Source organism: Narcine bancroftii, chromosome 1 (assembly GCF_036971445.1).
Source record: "Narcine bancroftii isolate sNarBan1 chromosome 1, sNarBan1.hap1, whole genome shotgun sequence".
Classification (NCBI taxonomy): domain Eukaryota; kingdom Metazoa; phylum Chordata; class Chondrichthyes; order Torpediniformes; family Narcinidae; genus Narcine; species Narcine bancroftii.
This window is the reverse complement of record NC_091469.1, coordinates 125312784-125334655: the sequence shown is the minus strand read 5'-3', so window position 1 is coordinate 125334655 and position 21872 is coordinate 125312784. Positions and strand designations below refer to the sequence as shown.

Sequence of the window (21872 nt, the reverse complement as noted above, 5' to 3'; positions counted from 1 at the left end):
GTGTCTGCCTGTCCCGCATCGGACTTGTCAGCCACAAACGAGCCTGCAGCTGACGTGGACTTTTACCCCCTCTATAAATCTTCGTCCGCGAAGCCAAGCCAAAGAAGACATACTGTTGAAACTATAATGAAAAACAGTAGAAGAATTTCACAAAATATAAATATTTTGCATCATATCTGAGTTGCTATTTGTTGTCAATATCATTTGCTATTATCATTAATGCTTTTGCAGAGAAGAACCAATTTCAAAGTGATAAAAGTCAACTTTTATTTATATCATTTTTTTTTAAATAGCACAAAAAGAAATGATGAAAGGATTTGGGCTAATAAGATCCTCTAGTCATTCAAGGTTTGATATCATTTCCACAGGCAGTGGGCTTCCATCAGCCTGGTAGCATCCGAATTGCTACCACTCCAACTCGAGTGGATGAATTTCATTACCAGATGACCCGGACACGCTGGAATGTGACACCACAATTTATGATAAGCCCTGAAAAGGTGCAGGAACTCTTCCCTCTGATAAATATTGACAAGGTAAACTGGTGCTTTGTTGACTTAATATTATTTGATTATTTTGCTGACGTATTATTTACTTTCTGCTGTCTTTTTACCTTGAACTATTTAACTTTTGTACCAGTTTGGAAGTTATTGCCAAGATGTAGGAAAGCATTACATAGAAATGTCAATGCACTGCTTTGCAAAATATTGTGCCTTCCCTTTCTGAAGTGGCTTTTACATCAAAAAATTGTTTTTTTAAAAATATATGGTTAATCTTTAATACAAATGTTTTCTCAGTGAGATGTCATAAGGAGCAGAGTGTCCTGTACCATCAGGCTTCTTTGGTCATACTACATCCTGTTTTTGGGAAGTAATTTGAGTGTGCAGTTTAGTTCATCATTTTTTTCCTATCAGAAAATACTTCTACATTTATTTCAATTATGTTAAATATAATTTGAGATAAATTATGCTCTCCCACTTTCACATTTTGAATTCTGACTTTTTTTCATTTTAAGCTCACTTGTGGGAAGTGGATGTTGCTGACAAGGTTACTATATTGTACTCATCTTTAATTGCCTTAAAGTACAAGGTGATGAGCTGCATTCCAGAATTTGCTTTGGTCCAAAGGAATTGTTGGAGAGTCTGGATTTTGTCCAAGACTTTTAGTCTTAAAATTAAAATACTCCATATACATTCTTACACATCAGTAACAAAATGGCAGTATTTCCTTTTCATTTCAAATTAATTCCAAAGACCAGGTCCCATATTCTATTTTAAACCACTATAAATATGAATTATGTATCTTTGTCTACTAATACAAGCTGCTGCTTGTATACACCCCATACATATTCAGTCTGCTCATCTTTCACCAAACTATTTGAACAGTCGACTGATGTGTGTGGATGAACTTAATGCCTTTTTGTGATGCTATGTCAAAGCATCAAATAAGTATCACTTCAGATTTATTTCAGATTTCATGATTGGATCATAATTTGATGCTTTCTCATTTATTAATTGTAGCAAATGATACACCTTCGCATGCTTTGTCTGAAATGGTTCAAGGTGCATCACGTTTTCCAAGACAGGCGATAACCTGGGACTTCCAACCTCTTTTCCCGTTTCTGTGTGGTTTGTGATGCCAGCAGTTAACTGAGAGAATAGTCATTGAGCATTGAGGGTATTTCATTAATTAGAACTGAATGTAATGAGGTGAATATATTCATGCGACTAAAAATGAAACTTTCTCCCTTATTATTTATTACCTTCTAGATACGTTTGCAATTACTTATAAATTTAGCAATTTACAATGTGGATCAATGTTGCAGATTTTTCTGCAACTGTAATTATTGACAAAGACTGTAATTTTAGCAATTGTTATGAGCCCAGATGACCCCAAAACCCAGCAGCTATAGAAATTCACCAAGACAAATGGTCACTTAAACAAAAGTTGCTTTTAATTATCTTTAAACATAAAATCAGGATAAAACTTGAAATGATATCAAACCTTGAATGACTAGAGGATCTTATTACTATTAACTTAACTTAACCCAATTCTAATTCTAAGCACACACGTATGTAATGTGTTTAAGTTCAGAAAAGTTCTTTGATTCACATCCAATCTCACTTCTCACTCAATCCATGTTCACTGGTTGCAGGTAATTCTTATACTGTGCACAGAAATGAACTTTTATGAATTTCACTAGGCTTTGATGGTTGAAAGGTAAATGGATACCGCTCAGGAAGGTTCTTGTCGGTTTTCAGAGAGAGATTTGTTGTTCATTGGACGCTCACAACTGATTCCTTCTGAACATCCACTTCAGTTTCTTGCCGAAGAAACATGCCCCCATCAGGGTTTTCTAGATGATAACCTGTTTCTTTCAGGTCACCACAGAGTTCCTTTTCTGTATACAGCCAGTCATCTCCTCTTGTATGGACCACAAGGGCTTTGAATAGGCTGAACTAAGAACTCACAACCTGTATTAAAAATGGGGTTTTTCCACCAGTTTGCCAGCTTGTCCTGTTCCAGATCCAGCTGCTGCTGCTGAACTGTAGAACTGAATTCTCTCTCTCCCTCTCACTCAGAGAAAACCACATGACCCTCTTAGAACAGCCAACTGCACTCAGAAAGACTGCGGCTCTGGACCTAATCTTCCGAGTTCGATCATATGTTGCTTTCCAAAACAATAATCCATTTCTCCACAGCATGTCCAATTAACACCTACTGTGAAGTCTTTAAAAGTTTTTGCAAAGGCACTAGGAGCCTGAACTGTCTGGCTTGAGCAGAGCTCTGGCATTTTAAATGATGAAATTAATTAAGAAATGTTCCAATAATCTAGTGTCGTGTGAGTTGTGACTCATCTCAATTTGTTTGGGCCAATTGTGATAGTAATTGCCAGCCAATTTAAGGTATTAGCCTGGGACATGGACTGTAACAATGACCTGAAAAATCGATTGATCTTTATTATCTTTTCATTGCAATTTGCGATGGCCTTTCTGAGTGGGAAATGGCAGGCTTCTCCTGATACAAGTCTGGCGGCTGAATTAAAATTAAGAGTTGTGTTCTCTCTGTAAGAAATAGAAGTAAAAAGAATATCCACAGCGATTGAAAATTGCATTTTTAAAGAAAAGTACCTTACAGTGAGGTTTGTATGTTACCTATTTTAGATTGATATGGATATGTTCTAGGTCCTGGCTGCATTGCATAACCCCGGAGATGGCCATATCGATCCTTATTCTCTCACCATGGCTTTGGCAGCTGGAGCACGATTCTATGGGGCTGAGCTGTACTTTCCTGCTGCAGTAACAGGTCTGTCACCAAGATCTGATGGGAAATGGAATGTAGAAACAGAAAATGGAGCAATCCGTGCGAACCGAATTGTGAACTGTGCAGGTATGGCAGTATCTCCGTATCAAATTTAATCTGGAATTATACAGAATACAATAATATTTGTGATATTTGTTATGCATTGTTTTAAAGGCGAATGGAGATAAGAATGTATTTGTGCATTAATTTAGCAGCTTATGGATTTCTTAGAACCACGAACGATTGATTTTGTTATGCATTAAGATGGCAGGTCCAGTAATAAATGCAGGTCTATCCCCTTCACACCGCCAATTCTGTGTGGGTTAACTGACTAATTTAGTGGGTCTGTTCTCGGTAATCGTGTGGTGTGGAATATATCAACCTGGCAGGGTGAGTGTCAGAGCCTGGCTGAGTTAACTCACTAATCGCCTTCTGGTGGTGTGAAAGCACAACCTGCTCTCGCATTGTCACTGCTGGAGGCAGGATCCCCTTAAAATGCTGCCTATTAACCAGGTAAATCATGGTACAGTGGGAAAGGCTTCCGAGTGCCCAGTAAGTTTTCCTGCTTCCTAGGTGGGTTAGCAGTATGAAACGGGAGTATGTTGCACCTTAATTACCTGTTTTTTCCAAGTGGTCATGGTTCATCTCTCCTCTGAAACAAAAATGAACCTGTTCCTGCAGTGGTGTTTGTAAAAGTGACGATACACAAATAAATCCCTGACTCTGCCTTTGGAAGTTCAGAGCATGATGACTTCCAAGATGGGTCTCATAATTGCTGTCTTGCTGACCTCTTGTGCTTGAGATGCAGTCAGCTATCCTGACCTATATCACAGTAGGGTGTTCCCAGGCAAGTTTATTCCTTTTTTAACATGGAGGCACGCTGAGAGCCCATCTTAGCAACCCTTAAGGTACTGTTACTGAAAGATCTGGTAGGAATATGTTAGAATATGGCATGTACATGTCAATAAATTCTGTTTCTGAATAGGTTGAAACTTTCAACTGCATGTCTTGAAATTAGATATTTTGGAAGAAAATTTTCAATGAAGTATTATTTGTTGATATATTTATTAAATATCTTTACTAACCTTGATATGAAAGGTAAATGCAGGAATTTTGTCTTCACAGTCAGCTGTGAGTAACTGCTATTTCAATCCACAAATCTGAAATGATTGGAAAAATCATTGTTATAAGTTTTATGGCAGCAATTTAACATGAAGCACAGTTTAATATGTCTCAAAGGAGTTGTCAGTATTTCAATGGATTGTTCTTAAAATTACAATGGAGCATTTTGTATTTAATTTTAATTTTATCACAATGGATTCGAGTCATGTTTTATGATAAGAAATTGACCATTCCATACTATTATAAATAGATATACAAGGAGAGAGATACTTTATCTTGACAGCCATGTTAATAGCCATATTGACAGCCATGTTGACAGCCATGTTAATAGCCATATGTCATCAAACTACAGTCTTCTTGTTGAACCTCTGGCAGAAGGACATTGTTACAAAAAGAAACCAGCCAGAGACCATTTCAGTGGATCCAAAAAAAAGTCATCATCTTTGGATATTTGTGTCTCTGGCAAGGCCAGCAATGGTTGGCCTTGAGAAAGTGGCTGTGGATCTTCTTGAATAACCGTGGTGAATATTGTAAAGATTCTCCCACAGTGCACTTAGGTTGAGCATTGTGCCCTAATCAGTTACAATGAAAGGTTAAACTGGTTAGGACTTTATTCCCTGGAGCGTAGAAGAATGAGGGGATAGTCAAAGTAAATATAGGTAGGCTTTTTTCCACTAAGGATAGGTGAGGTACAAACCAGAGGACATGGGTCAAGGGTGAAAGGGGAAAAGTTTTGGGGGGAGCATAAGGAGCAATGTTCTAGCTTTGAATAGGGTGCTTAAAGTTAAGAACTATCAGGCAGTGGTCAGAATATTATAGAATTAACTCTGCAGTTTGAGAGGGAGAAGCTATACTCAGATGTGTCGGTATTATAATTGAGTAAAGATAACTATGGAGGCATGAGAGAGGAACTGGCCAAAGTTGATTGGAAGTGGATCCAATCAGGGAAGGCAGTAGAATTTCTTGGAATAATTGAAAGATGCAGGATTGCTCCATCCCAACAGAGGGTGAGGCAACTGTGGAATGAAAGCAAAAGAGAGGGCATACGGTTCAGCATAAATTAGCAGGAAGTCAGGGGATTGGGGAACTTTTAAAAACCAACAGAAAGCAATAAAAAAAAGCAATAAGGGAGAAAAACTGGAATATGAAAGAAAGCAAGCCAATAACATGAAAGAGGGCAATAAAAGTTTTTTCATATATATAAAGAGTAAAAGAGAAGCAAGAGTGGGCATTGGACCACAAGAAAATGATGCTGGAGGAATGGTGATGGTGAACAAAGAAACTGTGGATGAATTGAATAAGTATTTTGTGTCAGTCTTCATTGTGGACGCATCAGAAATTTGAGAGTTTGGAAGGTGGATAAGTCACCTGGACTGAATGGACTACACCACGGAGTTCTGAAAGAGGTTGCTAAAGAAATTGTGAGTGCATTAGCAGTGATCTTTCAGGAATCACTGGAGTATGGAATGGTTCCAGAGGATTGGAAAATTGCATATGTCACTTTACACTTTAAGAAGGGAGAAAGGCAAAAGACAGGAAAATATAGGCCAGTTAGCCTAACTGCAGTAGATGGCAAAATTCTGGAGTCCATTATTAAGGATGAAGTTTTGAAGTACCTGAAAGCACAAAATAAAGTAGGCTGAACTGAACATGGTTTCCTTCAGGGCAGATTTGGCCTGACAAATCTGTGGGAATTCTTTGTGGAAGTAGCGAGCTGGGAAGACAACAGGGGAGTCAGTGAATGCTGTTTACTTGGATTTTCAGAAGGCCTTTGATAAGATGCCTTTGATAAGGCTGCTGAACAGGATAAGAATCCATGGTCATACAGGCGAGATATGAGCATGGAGAGAAGATTGACTGACAGAGGTAAAGAGTGGGAATAAAAGGGGGGGGGGGTGCTTTTCTGACACATTTTTGGCTGACTTGTGGTGTTCTGCAGGGGTTGGTGTTGGGACCATTACTTTTCACTTTTTATGGAAATGATTTAGATAATGGAACTTTTGACATTGTGGCTATGTTTGTGAATGATATGAAGATAGGTTTGGGGGCAGGTAGTGTTGAGGAAGCAGTGTCTTTGTTGAGGTACATGGACAGATTGGGAAAAAGGGTAAAAAGTGTGTGGTCATGTACTTTGGGAGAAGGAATAAAGAAATATGTGCTTGTGTTGGAGAGGGTCCAGGGGAGATTTACAAGAATGATTCCAAGGATGAGAAGGTTAACATATGAGGAGCATTTGATGGTTCTAGCCCTATACTCGCTGGAGTTTAGAAAGGTGAGAGAGGATCTCATTGAAACATTTCAAAAACTGAAAGAGCTGGATAGAATGGACATGTGAAAAATGTTTCCAGTAGAGGGAGAGCTTTGGGAAAGAGGGCACAGGCTCAGAGTAATAGGACACCCCTCAGAACAGAGATGAGAAATTTCTTCAGCCAGAGAATAAGAATCTGTGGTGTTCATTGCCACTGTTGTCTGTCTGTAGAGGACAAATGGTTGGGTATATTTAAAGAGGAGATTGATAGGTTCATGATTCGCAAGGGCATCAAAGATTATGAAGAGAAGAGTTAATTGTGTTAAAACGAATATATTCCCACATGTACCGTACCTCTTACAGGCTCTTCCAATACCATTACCACAGAAGTTTTTTTTCAAAATTTGAATAAATTGGTTAGGAAGTTGCTTTGGAAAGGTAAGTTAGCCAGGGTCTCCATGGAAAAATTAACTTGGAAATACCATATGGGGGGTGGGGGGTTTGTAGCTCCCAAATTTTAAATATTACTATTGGTTATCGCAGATGAAATTTGTCACTTCTCTCTTTGACGGAAGAGATAAGCCTTCATGGGTGGAAATTTAACTGCACAAAATTGGAGAGAGAGTGGCAGAGGATCTTATATATAAATAGGACACTAAATCTATTTTTGATGGAAAAGAAGCACCTCGAACAAAGTTTATTTTGAATATTCGGTATAAATTGAATAAATGAATTGGAACAAAAGGAAAAATATTTCCAAAAATGTCCTTGTCTCAAAATAGATTAATTCTTTTAACAATGGATAATAAGATTCTACATACTTGGTCCCAGAAAAGGATCAAGAATGTAGATGATTGTTACTTGCAAGGGCAACTTATGTCATTTGAACAATTAAAAAATAGATATAATATTCTTAACACAATCTTCTGCTTCTTTCAATTAAGAGCTTTCTTCAGAGATGAATTAGGACCAGCAATGATGTAAGCAGAGTGCAATGAAATGGAGAAAGGGGAACACAAGGAAGTTTACATCTCCAATGTATTCCTTGCTTCAGTTGGGAACTCCCAAGTAGGAGTTATATAAATCAAAACAAAGATCGGAATCAGACTTGAATATTAGTATTGGTGATAAAAACTGGTCCAATTTATGTCAGGACAGCATGGCCAATACAATAAATGTAAGATACAGAATAGTGCAATATGACTTCTTGCATCAGTTCTATCTAACTATGCAGAAATTACATAAATTAAATTCTAATACCTTTATATCGTACATATGTTTTAGATGTGGTGAAGAAACGGGAACCTTTTTACATTCCACCTGGTCATGCTCTAAAGCAGGGGTTCCCAACCTTTTTGTTCCTCTGTACCCCTTGGGCATTTTTATAGGTTCCCATGTACCCCTAAAAATTAAGAATAAAAAAAAAACGACATTGTACAATCTGACTGCAGATTACAACACCATGTATTGTACAGTAGTGGTTATTCTCTCAGACCCAATGTACCTCCTGAAAAGTGCAAATGTACCACTGGGGGTACATGTACCCCAGGTTGGGAACCCCTGCTCTCAAGTGAAACTTTATTGGGAAAATTTAAGAATTTTATTAAGATAGATTACTGGGAAACAATTACCACAGGGATCAAAATTGTTTCTCCTTGGAAATATTGTGGGGTTAAGACACGAAAAGAGGCTGTCCAAGCACCAATTAGAATTGCTTAAAACTGCATTGGCAATGACCAGGAAATGTATTGCGGAAATGTATCCCTTCTGGATATAGTCCGATGGAATGCAGAAATGCATAGTTGTGTTCTGCTGGAGAAAATTACTTATAATCTAAGGAAGAAATCTAATATGTTTTTGCAGGTATGGCAGCCATACTGAATATTTAGGATTGAATATTTAGGGTTACTTATTCTTTTCCTGAGTTCTACATCCTTGTTCTTTCCCCTATTTGAGATCTAGGCAAGAAAATTAATTAGATTCTCTGAAGTGGATCCCAGATCCTGATGGTTCCTCCTTTTTTCCTCTTTTCCTGCTTTTTCTTTCTGTCTTATCTATTTTCTCTTTCTTTTCTATTTTTCTATTTTGGGGTTTTGTTTTGGGAAAGGGGGGATGGGGCTGTTTGGAAATATGGACAACTTGTACCATTGATTTTTTGCATTTCAATTTATGTTTTTAGATAATGGATGTTTTGGATAATGGAGGATGTTTTTGCTCCATCAGGATAAACTGGGACTGTATATAGTTTTGATGAATGAGATGGGAGTTTATTGAAACTTACTCCATTCTTAAAGGGCCTGAATAGGGAGATAGTGAGAGGCTGTTTCCCATGACTGAGGAGTTTAGGATCAGGGCACAGTTTAAGCCAAAGGATTTGCCTTTTAATATAGAGGTGCAAAGAAATTTCCTCACAGAGAAGAGTTAATATTTGAAATTTTCTACTCTTGATAGCTGCAGAGACTCCGGTATTAAACTCACAACCTTCTGATCAGGGACAAGAGTGCTGTCAACTGACCCATAGTTGACACGGCTAAATCCCATGAACATTAATACTAAGAAAAAAATTGAAACTAAAGGCTAAGTGTTTAATTTTGATTTGGATTTAAAAAAACATATACAGTTGAATACTCCTTATCCAAAATGCTTTGGACCAGACATTTTTTGGGGGGATTTTGGAACAATGGAACTAAGCAGGACTGTAGAATCAGCAGAATACCGGTATCAGTGGTTAAGCGGCAACAACGACAGGCTTTTCGTGCTCCGACCTGACGCCACAAGTGGAAAATTCACATGAAATAAAGTTTAACAAAAAAAAAACTAGATCCCTGCTTACAAAAGAACCTCCCCACCACCACCGCCACTGGTCCCAACACCTCTCCACCACTGCCAGTCCCCGACCATTTCCCTATCGCCACCGCCGGACCCTGACACCTCCCCACTTCTGCCTCTGCTTCCCAACTCCTCCCCATCACCGCCGCTGGTCCCGACACCTCTTCACTACCACCACCGGTCCCCGCTCCTGCCCAGGAGCCCAAAGCGACTTTTTTTGATGCAGATGGCACCGCACCCGATGTGGAGAATGGAGTCGCCGTTACTGACTCTGGCTGCAGCCGATGCTGAAGATCTGGACTCAGCTCCGTTTTATCTTCCTGGCCAGAAGCAAAGATTTCATTTTTTTTTACTGTTATTGTAATCAAACTGGCATCAACAGAGCATCAGAGCTCAACATGGACAAGTCACGTGTTGAATTTTTTTTCCACTTGTGACGTCATGTTGGTGCTAAAAAAAATTCAGTTTTTGGATCTTCAGATAAAGGGAACTCGACCTGTATTACATCTTATCGAGTCATGTGCGCCATGCCATGGGAAATCAACTTGCTGAGTATCCAAAATTGTTTTCATATTTCATTGCTGCAGAGCAATCAATTATGACCTTTTATATCAAAATATTTTGTTGAAATTTCCCAATTAAACACATTTAATGTAGATTTGGTCAATGATTCCTTTTAGCAGGAGGTTGAATGATAAACGGAGTTTTATAATGTCTCCCATCTCCCTTGCCCTCTGTTTAAAACAAAATATTGCATCATCATAAATTAAAATGCTCATGGAAATTGAGGAAGAACCAAAGCAGCCAATTTATGGAGAACTGACTGAGGGAAAACAGTCAAGTGGTGGACTGGAAAATAAATTTAAAGATTGTTGTAGAAAATCCCAAAAGAATTTCAATATTGACACACCACTGGGAACCACTATCATTGGATCATCGTGTTTGACATTCTCGCTTAAAGAACAGTGTCACTAATATGAGGAAGCTCAAATGGAGGAAACAAAGAGAATCTCAAAAATTACTTACACTACGAACTGTGCGCCTCTGCTACCTGTATGAAAGGAACTTTTGAACCTAGATTGGTCAAAACAGCCACCTTCATACTCATTGCAATGCTTATGTGCAGTTGCCTTAGGTTTACGCTGGAATGAGAGGCGAACAACCACGCATGTAACTTTGATTAATGCCATTTCAGTAGTGGTTTGGAAGTGAAAATATGACCAGAGAGATTTAAATTTAGAATCAAGAAAAATATTTCCATTGATTTGGGAAGCAATAACGTGTTTAAGAATGTTGGAGTGGAGGGGAAGATTGGAGATGACTCATCAATGCAGTTCATGTCTTTCATGTTGGGGAGAGCAATGGTGGGACTTTTGAAAGGTTCAGTATGAAATTGAAGGAAACTTTTTCTGTGTTAGGGAAGAAAGAGAATTTGAAAATGCTGTGAACGTGGTAGTCAAAGGATAAGATGAGCTAACTTGAGAAAGACTTCTGAATATGTCAGGTACAGGGAGAGAAGCATCAGAGACTATAAATAGAGGGGCTTTTTTTTAAAATTGCTGAGCTACTGGAGCTACTGTAATGACAGTGTTGCAGCTGGTGTGGACCCAGGAGACCAGAGAGCACAGCACTGCTCTGCAGGGTCTGACTGCCTGATGTTGAGGTTGACGGCTCATTTCAGATTTTAAATGGCCTGTTAGAGGAGTCGATGACATTCTTTTTAAGTCCCCCAATCATGGAGATTGGTGCCCAAGATGGTGGTACAGCATACCATGAAGGGTTGCAGACTCTGGGGGATTAGTGAACCCATGCAGTGCACCAGAAAAGGGGAGAACAGTGACCATTGGGAAGGAGAAGGAAGGGATATGATCCTACAGGAAGGTGAGTACAACCACAGACTAGCAAAAGGTTCAGTGGCTGAAGGACTCATTCAGGCTTTGGGCTATTGGTGACTGGCTCAAGGAAACCAAGAGGATTCAAGAGGATGTTGAGGGCAAGAAGGGCTCCTGAAGGGCCTTGGGTGCTGAAGGATTCTTTATTGTTTGGGAGGTTTAGATCTGGAGCTCCGATTGCCAATGATTTGAACAGACATCTGTGAGGTCGTGGGACTCTCTTTTGTTTCTCTTTCTCTTAATGTTAAGGCACTGGGCAGTGCTCATGGAAACTCTTTGCCTTGTGGCAGACAAAAGTTGAAGTATATCAAGGATACTAGCAGGATGCCAGTCATTGCCCTGGAAATAAAATACTCGGGATTGGCGTTGTTCCTCTGTTTCCTATTGCCTGCTTCTTGTTTGTCTGGAGACTGAGCACTGAGGCGGGCCTGGTGTTGCTGTTCTGATTCCCACTTGCTTGTCTGGGGTTCTGAGCACTGAGACGGGTGTGTCGTTACTGTTCTGTTTCCTGCTGCCTGCTCCTCGTTTGGAGGCCTGAGCACTGAGGCAGGCCTGGTGTTGCTGTTCTGTTTCCCACTGCCTGCCCCTTGCTTGTCTGGGGGTCTGAGCACTGAGACGGGTGTGTCGTTACTGTTCTGTTTCCTGCTGCCTGCTCCTCGTTTGGAGGCCTGAGCACTGAGGCAGGCCTGGTGTTGCTGTTCTGTTTCCCGTTGCCTGCCCCTTGCCTGTCTATAGGCCTGAGCACTGAGATGGGTGTATCGCTACTATTCTGTTCCTGCTGCCTGGTCCTTGCATGTTTGGCAGCATCAACAGTGAGGTGAGACTGATATTCCTCTGCTGTCTCTTCCTTTCACCTTCGGGCTCATATTGAACTAGGTTTGGCCACTTGTTTTTATTCTGAATGTACGTTGATGCACAGCACTGTAGCTAATTGAGGTGACCCTGGTGGAAGTTCAATTTTTAAAAAAACTTTTGAACCTCATATGACCTAAAAGTTCAAATTCATGGTCATGAGATTCAGCATCAAATGTTACCACAATTATAGTAAACAGAAATGCAAGGCAGGACAAGCTGGTGAAAAACACTTTTGAACTTCATATGACCTTACAGATTAAATTCGATGTGCTCATGAGATTCAGCATCAAGTGTTAACCCGACTGAACCTCCTTAGATATTTCTAGAGTGCTCCATATTAATTTGCATGGGAAACAGACATACATGCACAAATATATATTAGATATAAGATTACATGATTATGTATCATTATGTGACAATAAAATAAAGCTTGAACATTAAAAAAGTATTTGAGTTTTTGTACGTTTCATTGGAAATTGACATGGCCAGGCAAAAATGAAGTCACAAATATGGTTTGCTGTGTAACCATGAAACAAAGCCTTCCTTAGTTCAAATTCTCGAGTGGTGGGGAGTGATGATAGAGACTTCATTGCAGATAGATCTGGAGCTGACTGAAAAGATTCACAAGGCTTTTTACCAAGAGAGGAAAGGAGCGGCTGGATTGGGTGGGACTGAAGCATAGGAGGCTGAACCTGGGCTTATAGAGGTATACAAAACCATGCAGATATGGTCAACACATGTGAAGTTTTGCTATAGGAATTTCTTGCCATCTTGCATCTTCATAGGATACTCTGGTCCAAATTCTATCTTCTTCTGCTACGTTGATGATTAGATCAATCTGACCGTGTTGCTTCTTATAACTCATTTACACTCCTTCCCTTCTTGACTCTTCAGTTTCCGTTTCTGAGCACAGATTAAGGGTGTGAAACATGTGAAACACAAAAGTCTGCAGACACTGCGATTGTAGTAAAAGCACACAGAAATGCTGGAGGATCTCAGCCAGTCTCGCAGCATCCATAGAAAGGAAAGGCATATTAGTGATGTTTTGGGATTGAACCCTTCTTCAAGGACTAAGCCTATTACTGGCGTTTCAGGCCTGAGCTCTTATTCCTTGAAGAAGGGCTCAGGCTTGAAATGCCGATAGGAATGAAGTAGACATTTTGTATAGTCATGAGATTTAGCACCACAATTATAGAAAACAGAAATGCAAGTCAGGACAAGCTGGTCAGAAACACTTTTGAACTTCATATGACTTTAAAGGTTAAATTCAATGTGATCATAACATTCAACATCAAATTCTCAGGAGAGCATAAATTATAATGTATTATTGAAGTAGATGCTGGGTGGAAATTTTGTACAGCAAGTTTCCACAAATGATCTAATTCAGAAGGATTTAGTTGATTAGATATCAGATCTCTTTAGACTTTATTTTAATAATATTGTGAGATCCATGCGTACATCTGAGCAAGCAGATGAAATATAAATCAAACAACTGAAGTTTGGCCATCGAGATTTTCTGTCTCCTTTCATACAGCATTAAAATATCATCTTTCCCTTTTTATTTTTCTGCATTCTGGAACTCATGATTAAGCTAGAAATTACTTCCCTTGACCCTGTATATGAAAAAAATTAAAAGGTTTTCACTGACATAGGTATAATTAATTTGAAATTATTACATTGCACTTTTGATACCCTGTTGAATTTTCGTGTGGTAAGCCTCACTGGCAGAATTTTCATGGCCTTGCCACAACTCTCATAACTGATTTTATCCAAAGTTATTCTGCCCATATGTCAACTCTTCTAACTAATCATCCCTATGGACATTAGGAATGTGGATGAGGGTAGCGCAGTGGATGTTGTCTATATGGACTTCAGTAAGGCCTTCGATAAGGTACCACATGGAAGGTTAGTTAGGAAGGTGCAGTCTTTAGGTATAAATTTTAAGATAGTCAAATGGATTGAACATTGGCTGAAAGGGAGAGGCCAGAGAGTGGTAGTGGATAATTGTCTGTCAGGTTGGAGGCCGGTGACCAGTGGTGTGCCTCAAGGATCTGTATTGGGCCCATTGTTGTTCGTTATATACATTAATGATCTAGATGATGGGGTGGTGAATTGGATTAGTAAATATGCAGACGATACTAAGATAGGTGGAATAGTGGATAATGAAGAAGGTTTTCAAGGATTGCAGAGGGATTTGGGCTGCTTAGAAAAGTGGGCTGAAAAATGGCAGATGGAATTTAATGCTGATAAGTGTGAGGTGCTTCATTTTGGTAAGAAGAATCAGAATAGGACATATGTGGTAAATGGGAGAGCATTGAGGAATATAGAAAAGCAGAAAGATTTAGGAGTAACGGTACATCGTTCCCTGAAGGTAGAAACTCACGTGAATAGGGTGGTGAAGAAGGCTTTTAGTATGCTGGCCTTTATCAATCATTGCATGGAATATAGGAGTTGGGAGGTGATGTTGAGATTGTATAAGACGTTGGTGCGGCCTAATTTGGAGTTCTGTGTGCAGTTCTGGTCGCCTAATTATAGGAAGGATATAAACAGAGTGGAGAGAGTGCAGAGAAGGTTTACCAGAATGTTGCCTGGGTTTAAGCATCTGGAGTATGGGGAGAGATTGGACAGATTGGGTCTTTATTCTTTGGAGCGTAGAAGGTTGAGAGGGGATTTGATAGAAGTATTTAAGATTATGAAAGGGATAGACAGAATGGATGTGAATAGACTATTTCCGTTAAGAGGAGGAAAGTTTAAAACAAGAGGACATGAGTTAAGAATTAAGGGGCAGAGGTTTAGAGGTAACATGAGGGGGAACTTCTTTACTCAGAGAGTGGTAGCTGTGTGGAATGATCTTCCGGGAGAAATAGTGGCGGCGGAGTCAATTGTATTATTTAAGAAAAGGTTGGACAGGTATATGGATGAGAAGAAGATGGAGGGTTATGGGCATTGTGCAGGGAGGTGGGGCTAGAAAGGGGTGTTTGGTTCGGTGCGGACTAGAAGGGCCTAATGGCCTGTTTCCGTGCTGTAATTGTTATGTTATGTTATGTTATATATGTTATGATTTTCTTTCTTGTATACACATTTAAAGGATGTGGCAAGGGCTGCTTTTGCTCTTTAGAAGTTAGTAATGATCTGCTTTCTTATACCTCCGCACTAAATGTAATAAACATACTGTACTTTTCAATGTTGTTCTGTAGAATATGTGTTTGTACCCAGTGATAGCAAAAGAACAGCAATAAATGTCTAACTGGATGGAGAAATGCCAGCACACGGTGACTACTTCCCTTGTCCTTCTTGGAGGTAGAGATGGAGGTTTATGAGCTGCTGAGGTTTGTAAACTGCTGTTATTTTAGCGACTTATATTTAATTTAGTAAGTGGTACATATTGGACCACCATATATTGACAGTGAAAGAAATTCACACTTAGGTTGGAGGATTGGGTGGTTCTTTGAAAAATCATTAGATCTCCATAAATCTTCGTCCGCGAAGCCAAGCCAAAGAAAAGAAGAAGAGATCTACACTCATGCAGGCAAGTGAAAAGTTTTGTCACACCCCTGACTTGGTCAGGATAAGTCTATGTTGAAGGTGGGTCTTTGTCAGCTATGATACAAATTTTTCCCTGAAATCCCATTGACCATACATGATCAAATGCTGTCTTGAGGTCGTGAGCTCCTTTGGAATTCAATTATTCGAGTCATGTTTTGTCCAAAATCTGGACCAAAGTAGTTCTGGTGAAGCACAAAGTGGGTGAGAAGTGCCATTTGTTGACCTTCCAACACTTGCTGATTGATGGGACAGTGTTGGGATTTGTCCCAATTTTTGTGGACAGAATTTCTGTGGGCAATTTTACACATTAAGTTTAAGTTTTATGTTTATTTGTCACAAATGGCACTGTGAGCAGTTTAAAAAGTTTGCCGTAATATGTATACAGTTGTAGAAAGTGAAAGAGCATAATTCTCATAATAGTTTTCAGATAAAGATGTAAAAATCCTCAGTTAGTTCTCAAACATACATCTTTGGCACTGAAGCCAATATGTTTATGATCTCTTCAGCATGTACAGTTTACTTGATTGTTCCTTCATATTATATATAATTAATTAAGTCAGTGAAGTCGTAATTAATGTGATAGAAAGAATATCACGTTGAAACCAAGATGGATTACACACTTAGCCCTTTATGTTGAAAGTTGTTGTAAAACTTTTAACAGTCTTGTGTTTGGCTCACGTTGATTGAAATTGATGTTTTTGAAGCCTCCTCTTGTCAGTTATATCATTTTCCATTGTTATTAATATCTGAATATGGCATTTCTGTGGGTTGTGGGATAGTTTGGCACTGCTCCAACTGGTAGTTTTCAGTGTTTATTACATATGTGATCTAATTTAGCATCAGATATAGTAATCTACAGTCCTTCATGAATTGACCACTGCTGTAGGACTCCCTTAAAATCTTTCTGTAACAGTCGTCTTATTTTTGTACACCATTAATCTATTATATCTGGTCTTGAATAGCACCGTGGCTTTCATTCTATGAGTACTGTGTTTGTCTACATGAGTTTCACACAAGATTATCAGCCTTATTACAAACTCTTTGAGTTGCCACGATGTGCAAATGCTGCAGGTCAATTAACGTTGAAGACATTATGACAGCCGGCGCGAAACCAGCAGTTAAATAATGCTCTGTCTAATGTCACACAGTGGAATGCATTTAAGTTTTGTGATCAGACAATGGCACCCTACAAATGTGCTATCTAGTATCCTTGCAAAATTGTGTTTTCTTGGCAGGTGTGTAGCAATTAGCTTTTGTTAAATAGAAAGCCTAAGTGAACTCCCTTATAAACAGTGGATGATAATCAGTGAAATAAAGCAATTATCCCAACACCAACCTGGAAGGAGCCAGGAATATAAAAGTCCATTGGTAAAATTACATGCTATCACAGCTATGACAGCTATCAATGGTACATTTCTTGTACTGTATAGATGTGACAGCTGCATACACCAGATTCTAATGGGGAAATTATTATTAAATCCATGAAATGCTGTAAATTGTTCTTTCATGAATATTAGGAAGGACAATTGCTTGGTAATCACCATGAATAGCTAGAGAATCTTGTTCAGAATTCTTTTCTGAGATCTTCCTGCTCCTTATATTGATCGAGCAGTTTATCTAATGCATGCTTTTGTTCAACAGTGCAAGCTATGTTATGTTGTTAGGTTTATCTTGTTTACGCTTTATTTATATTTCAAGTGCATTACCTTATAATACTTATGGTACCTTAATATGTTTGTGCAGAACCCTTGCTATCAGCAAAATGTCCTCTAATACTGCAATGGCACCTTGGTTGCTTCTTGAAATAACCATAAATAATATCAAACACTTGAAGAAATATAGCTGCAGTCAAAAAAACAACATTTAATTAGCAAAAACCATATCTCACAAATTTGATTTACTCCTCCTTTTCCTAAACATATGCTCAACCATGGGAAATCAAAGGATAATGCCAGCTGCAATATTGGTAAAGTGGGTGACAAATTGTTGAAATAAGAACAGAAAAAGTGGAAATGTCCATCTGGTCAAGCATTTGTGGAAAGAGAAAATTCTCTATTGGAACTGGGAAAAGTTGCAGAGAAAGTTGATGAGAGACACAAGCCGCTTTTAGGTGTTCCCAGGAAGATTATGCACCGGTAGTCACGGCTAGGGGAGTTCAGCTGCCATGTTTAGGTGGCCACAGAGTGGACGCCTTTCTGGCACTTGAATGTGCCAGCTGACTGACAGCTGTCTTGCAGTGAAAGCTGACCACTTGGGACAGCAGTCTGACAGCTCACCTCCCCACTGCCTCACAGCCCCCGGCGCGGGACTGCAGGACTGGCGAAGGGAGTATGGGGCTGGGGCGGCCGGGGGGGTGGGGGTGGGGGGGGGGGAGTATGGGACTAGGATGGCCGTCCCTGAGAATCCTGACTTATGGAAAGCTCTCACCTTTTAAATTTAGCGGGATTTTGTGTGCGTGCGTAAGCCCCGTAGTCTGCCGCCGGTCGCCCCAGCCCTGTAGTCCCATGCCAGGGGACTGTCAGGCAGCGGAGGGGGTAGGTGACGGCAGTGACGAGGGTAGCTGTCACCAGCCGGGAGGGTGGCTGTCAGCGGGTCGCCAGCTGACTGTCAGCCTGCACGCTGCTAGGCACCTGAAAGCTGCTATCAGCTTTGCCTGAGCTGCTTTCAGCTGCAATGGGGAATACTCCAAGCAGGATATTATTCCTACTGGAGAAGGGTAGGGTAAGTAGACCTCCTGGCTGGGTCTTCCTGTTTCAGATGGCCACCCGACAGCAACACAGGAGTACAATGTATAAGTGCTTAGAGAAGACAAAAGTAATTGCTCTGACTGGGTATCCAGTTCTTCAATGCATATGTACTTCCACGCCTCTTTTTTTTTCAATAGCCAGAAAAGGACCCTTACAATGTTCTCTGTCCTTCCTACATCAATCCTTCTTGTTACAAAAATGTTATCAGATTTGTGAGGCATGATCTTCCTGTTGCCTATCCTAATGCTGGTAGATCCCATCTATTGGAATCCCTTGCAGTATTTTTCCTACTACTGACATCTAATTCCCTGGCCTTTATTTCTCTGGCTCATCCTTGCTACCATTTTTAAAAATAATGGCATAACCATTAACCACCTTTGAACCTTCTGGCACTTGGTCTGACTCTGCAAGAGCCTTCACAGTTTTTCCTCTGGCTTCCCACAAGATCCAAGGATACACTTGATTAGACCTTGGGGATCTGTCCACCTTAATATGCTTGAAGACCACCAACACCTTCACCCTGATACTTCTTTCATGACCCAGGACATTGTAATGTGTTTGCATCAATTCCTGGGGAAATACTGGGGATTAAGGAAATGGCAGGAGAATTAAACAAAGATTTTGTATATGCCTGTTAGAAAAAGACTCAAAAAACCTCTCTGAAATTTTGGACAAATGAGGATTCAATGTAAATAAAGAAGTAAAAGAAATTAATATTGATATAGAAATATTACTAGAGAAACTAATGAGCATAAAAACTGATAAATCCCAAGAAGTTAATGATTGAAATCCCTGGGGTTTGAAAGAAATAGCTCTGCAAATAATGAATGTTTTGATCAACATCTTCCTAACTTATGGAGCTTCAGGAATGGTTCCAGTAAAATAGAAGCAAGTAAATGTCATCTCACTATTTAGGAAGGAGGGAGAGACAAAAATAAAACAGGGATTGACTGACTTGTCAGATTGATATTGGTAGTTGGGAAAATGTTAAGCAAAATAAAGGAGGTGATATCAAGACACTTAGAAAATAACAATATAACTGAATAATGAAACAAAAATTATATTTCATTGGAATCCTTCAAAGATGTATTTGATATGGATTAGGGGAACCAGTGTATTTGGATTTTCAGACGATTTTCAATATAATCCAACTCGAAGGTTGCTCAACCAAGTTTAGACCTATATTAGTGTAGATTGAGCATATGTTGTCAGAAAATATAGTTGTTAATGGTAGAAAACAGTTAAACAAGTCCTATTCTGTGATCGGGGTGTGTTGAATGAGGAGATATTGACTCAGAAAAGCCTGTATTTGGTAGAGTTTAAAAAAAGAAAAGCGTCTTCTTAAAGTGCTCGACAGAATGGAAAGTGAGGATGTTTCTTCTGGCTATGGTGTATAGAAACAAAAGAAATAGAGCAGGATTAGGCCATCTGACCTATCGAACCTGCTCCACCATTCATTCAGATCATCGCTGATCTGTTGTGGGCAGTTCCACATTCACTGTTCCCTATTACCCTCAATTCCCCAATTCAAAAATCAATCTGTGCATTTCTTAAATACATTCAATGAGGCAGCCTCTACTGCTTCATTGGGCAGAGAATTCCACAGATTTGCTACTATCTGGGAGAATCATTTCCTGCCTTTTTTTGTCTTAAATCTACACCAGAAATGCGTGCTATGGCAGAACATGAAAGCAAGATGTTGACGCGAGATGAGTACAGTCAATACTAACCTTATTGATGGTTCGCCCTGCTTTATATTGGCCCACTGGGCCTGGTTTTTATACCGCTTCCGGCGGAAATTACGTTACCGGCTTGCCAGCCAGCAGCTCATGAAGAAAGCTGACAATCAGCATGGCCCTTGCAGGATCACCACGTTCGGATGCCACCTAGCATGTTGGGATGCCGCAGGCCGCCACACACCCCTCTAGTTCTAGTCTCACCCACCTGTAGAAACAACCTCCTTTTGCTTTCATAATTTTATTTGTCTCAAAAAGATCCCCCTTTAAATTCCATTGAGTATTATCCCAGGCTACTGAATTTCTCTTCCCTTAATTTCTGGAGTCAACCTAGTGAACCTGCTCTGCACTGCCTCCAGAGTCGTTATCTCTTTACTTGAGTAAGGAGACGAGAACTGCACAGAGTACTCCAGTATCCTATATGAGCAGAACCTCCCTGCTCCCCTCTAGCAATGAAAGATAACATCCCATTTGCCTTCTTAATTACCTGCTGCAGCTACAAATTCTTTACAAGTAGTGGTGGATTCGAACCAGGATCGCTGGTGCTGTAATGGCGTTGTTCTAACCGCTGCACTAACCGTTCTTCTCTCACATGGCAAATCTTTTTCAGTGCTTTTTACAGTCATTGAAATCAGGACCCTGAGGGCTGCTCTGTTGCCATTACTGGGCTTCAGTCCTGCTCTGGTGTCACCACATACAACAAAAATACTATGAATTTAGTACAGTTTTTTTTTGGTGCTTCAATCTCTTTCTCCTTGAAAGTAATTGTGAAATTGCAGTAACAAAGACCAATAAGACCTAGGAGATGCTATTTTGAATATAATTGGCTTCCTGTTTATATGAATTGTGTTTTGAAATATATGTTAGTACCTCAAATTATAGACGCACACAAAGAAGTTTTGTAACTTAGGGTCTTTCACCTATCTGAGCAAAAAGTTACAGCCTTGATATTGCTGCATTGGTTGTTTATCATATGATGGATGGACTGTGAACTTAATATGCATCTGTATTTAGTGAAAGACATTCCTTTATTCATTCCTGATAGCTAATGTAGTCCATTTCATTATGCAATTTTATTTCCATCTTGACATTAATTTCTGATTTTAACAAGAATAAAAAAAATTGCTGGGTAAAACTAGAGTTTTAGAATGGTTGAAATTAATACTAATAGGCTAAGCAAATGACTTAAAAGATTCCTGGCAATGAATAAATGGCACAGTGACCCTGATACTTAGTGGAGCATTGCTATAATTAGAGCAAAGTTTGGGAAATCTGTCCCTCCCTTATTTGCAAACATACTTCAGAGATGCAAACGGTATTTACAATTATGAAGTAAATAGATAGACAAGTCATGAGTAGACTCTTTACCCTGAGGTCAGGGGAGGTTGGAACAAGTTAAGGGTAAGGGGGCAAAACTTTAGGAGAAATGTTAGAGAATGCTTCCTCTCTCAGAGAGTGGTGGCAGAAAGGAATAATCTTTCAGAGGAGTTAGTTGCGGCAGGGTCCTTTCTGTAATTTAAGAGAAGGTTGGATGTGTACATGGATATGAGGGGGTTGGAGGGTTATGGGCAGAGAGTGGGAGGGGGGGAACTAGTGG

General features: G+C 39.6%; 1 protein-coding gene across 4 annotated transcripts in view; it reads left to right on the top strand.

The window, feature by feature from the left end:
- The window catches only part of dmgdh (dimethylglycine dehydrogenase), a 158273-nt gene that overhangs the window by 11354 nt on the left and 125047 nt on the right, over positions 1-21872 (top strand). For all 4 annotated transcript variants that reach the window (XM_069938244.1, XM_069938255.1, XM_069938264.1 and 1 more), the window contains exons 4-5: positions 369-533; positions 3183-3387. In XM_069938244.1, coding sequence (XP_069794345.1) covers positions 369-533; positions 3183-3387 — 370 coding nt within the window. The remainder of the gene's footprint in view (positions 1-368; positions 534-3182; positions 3388-21872) is intronic.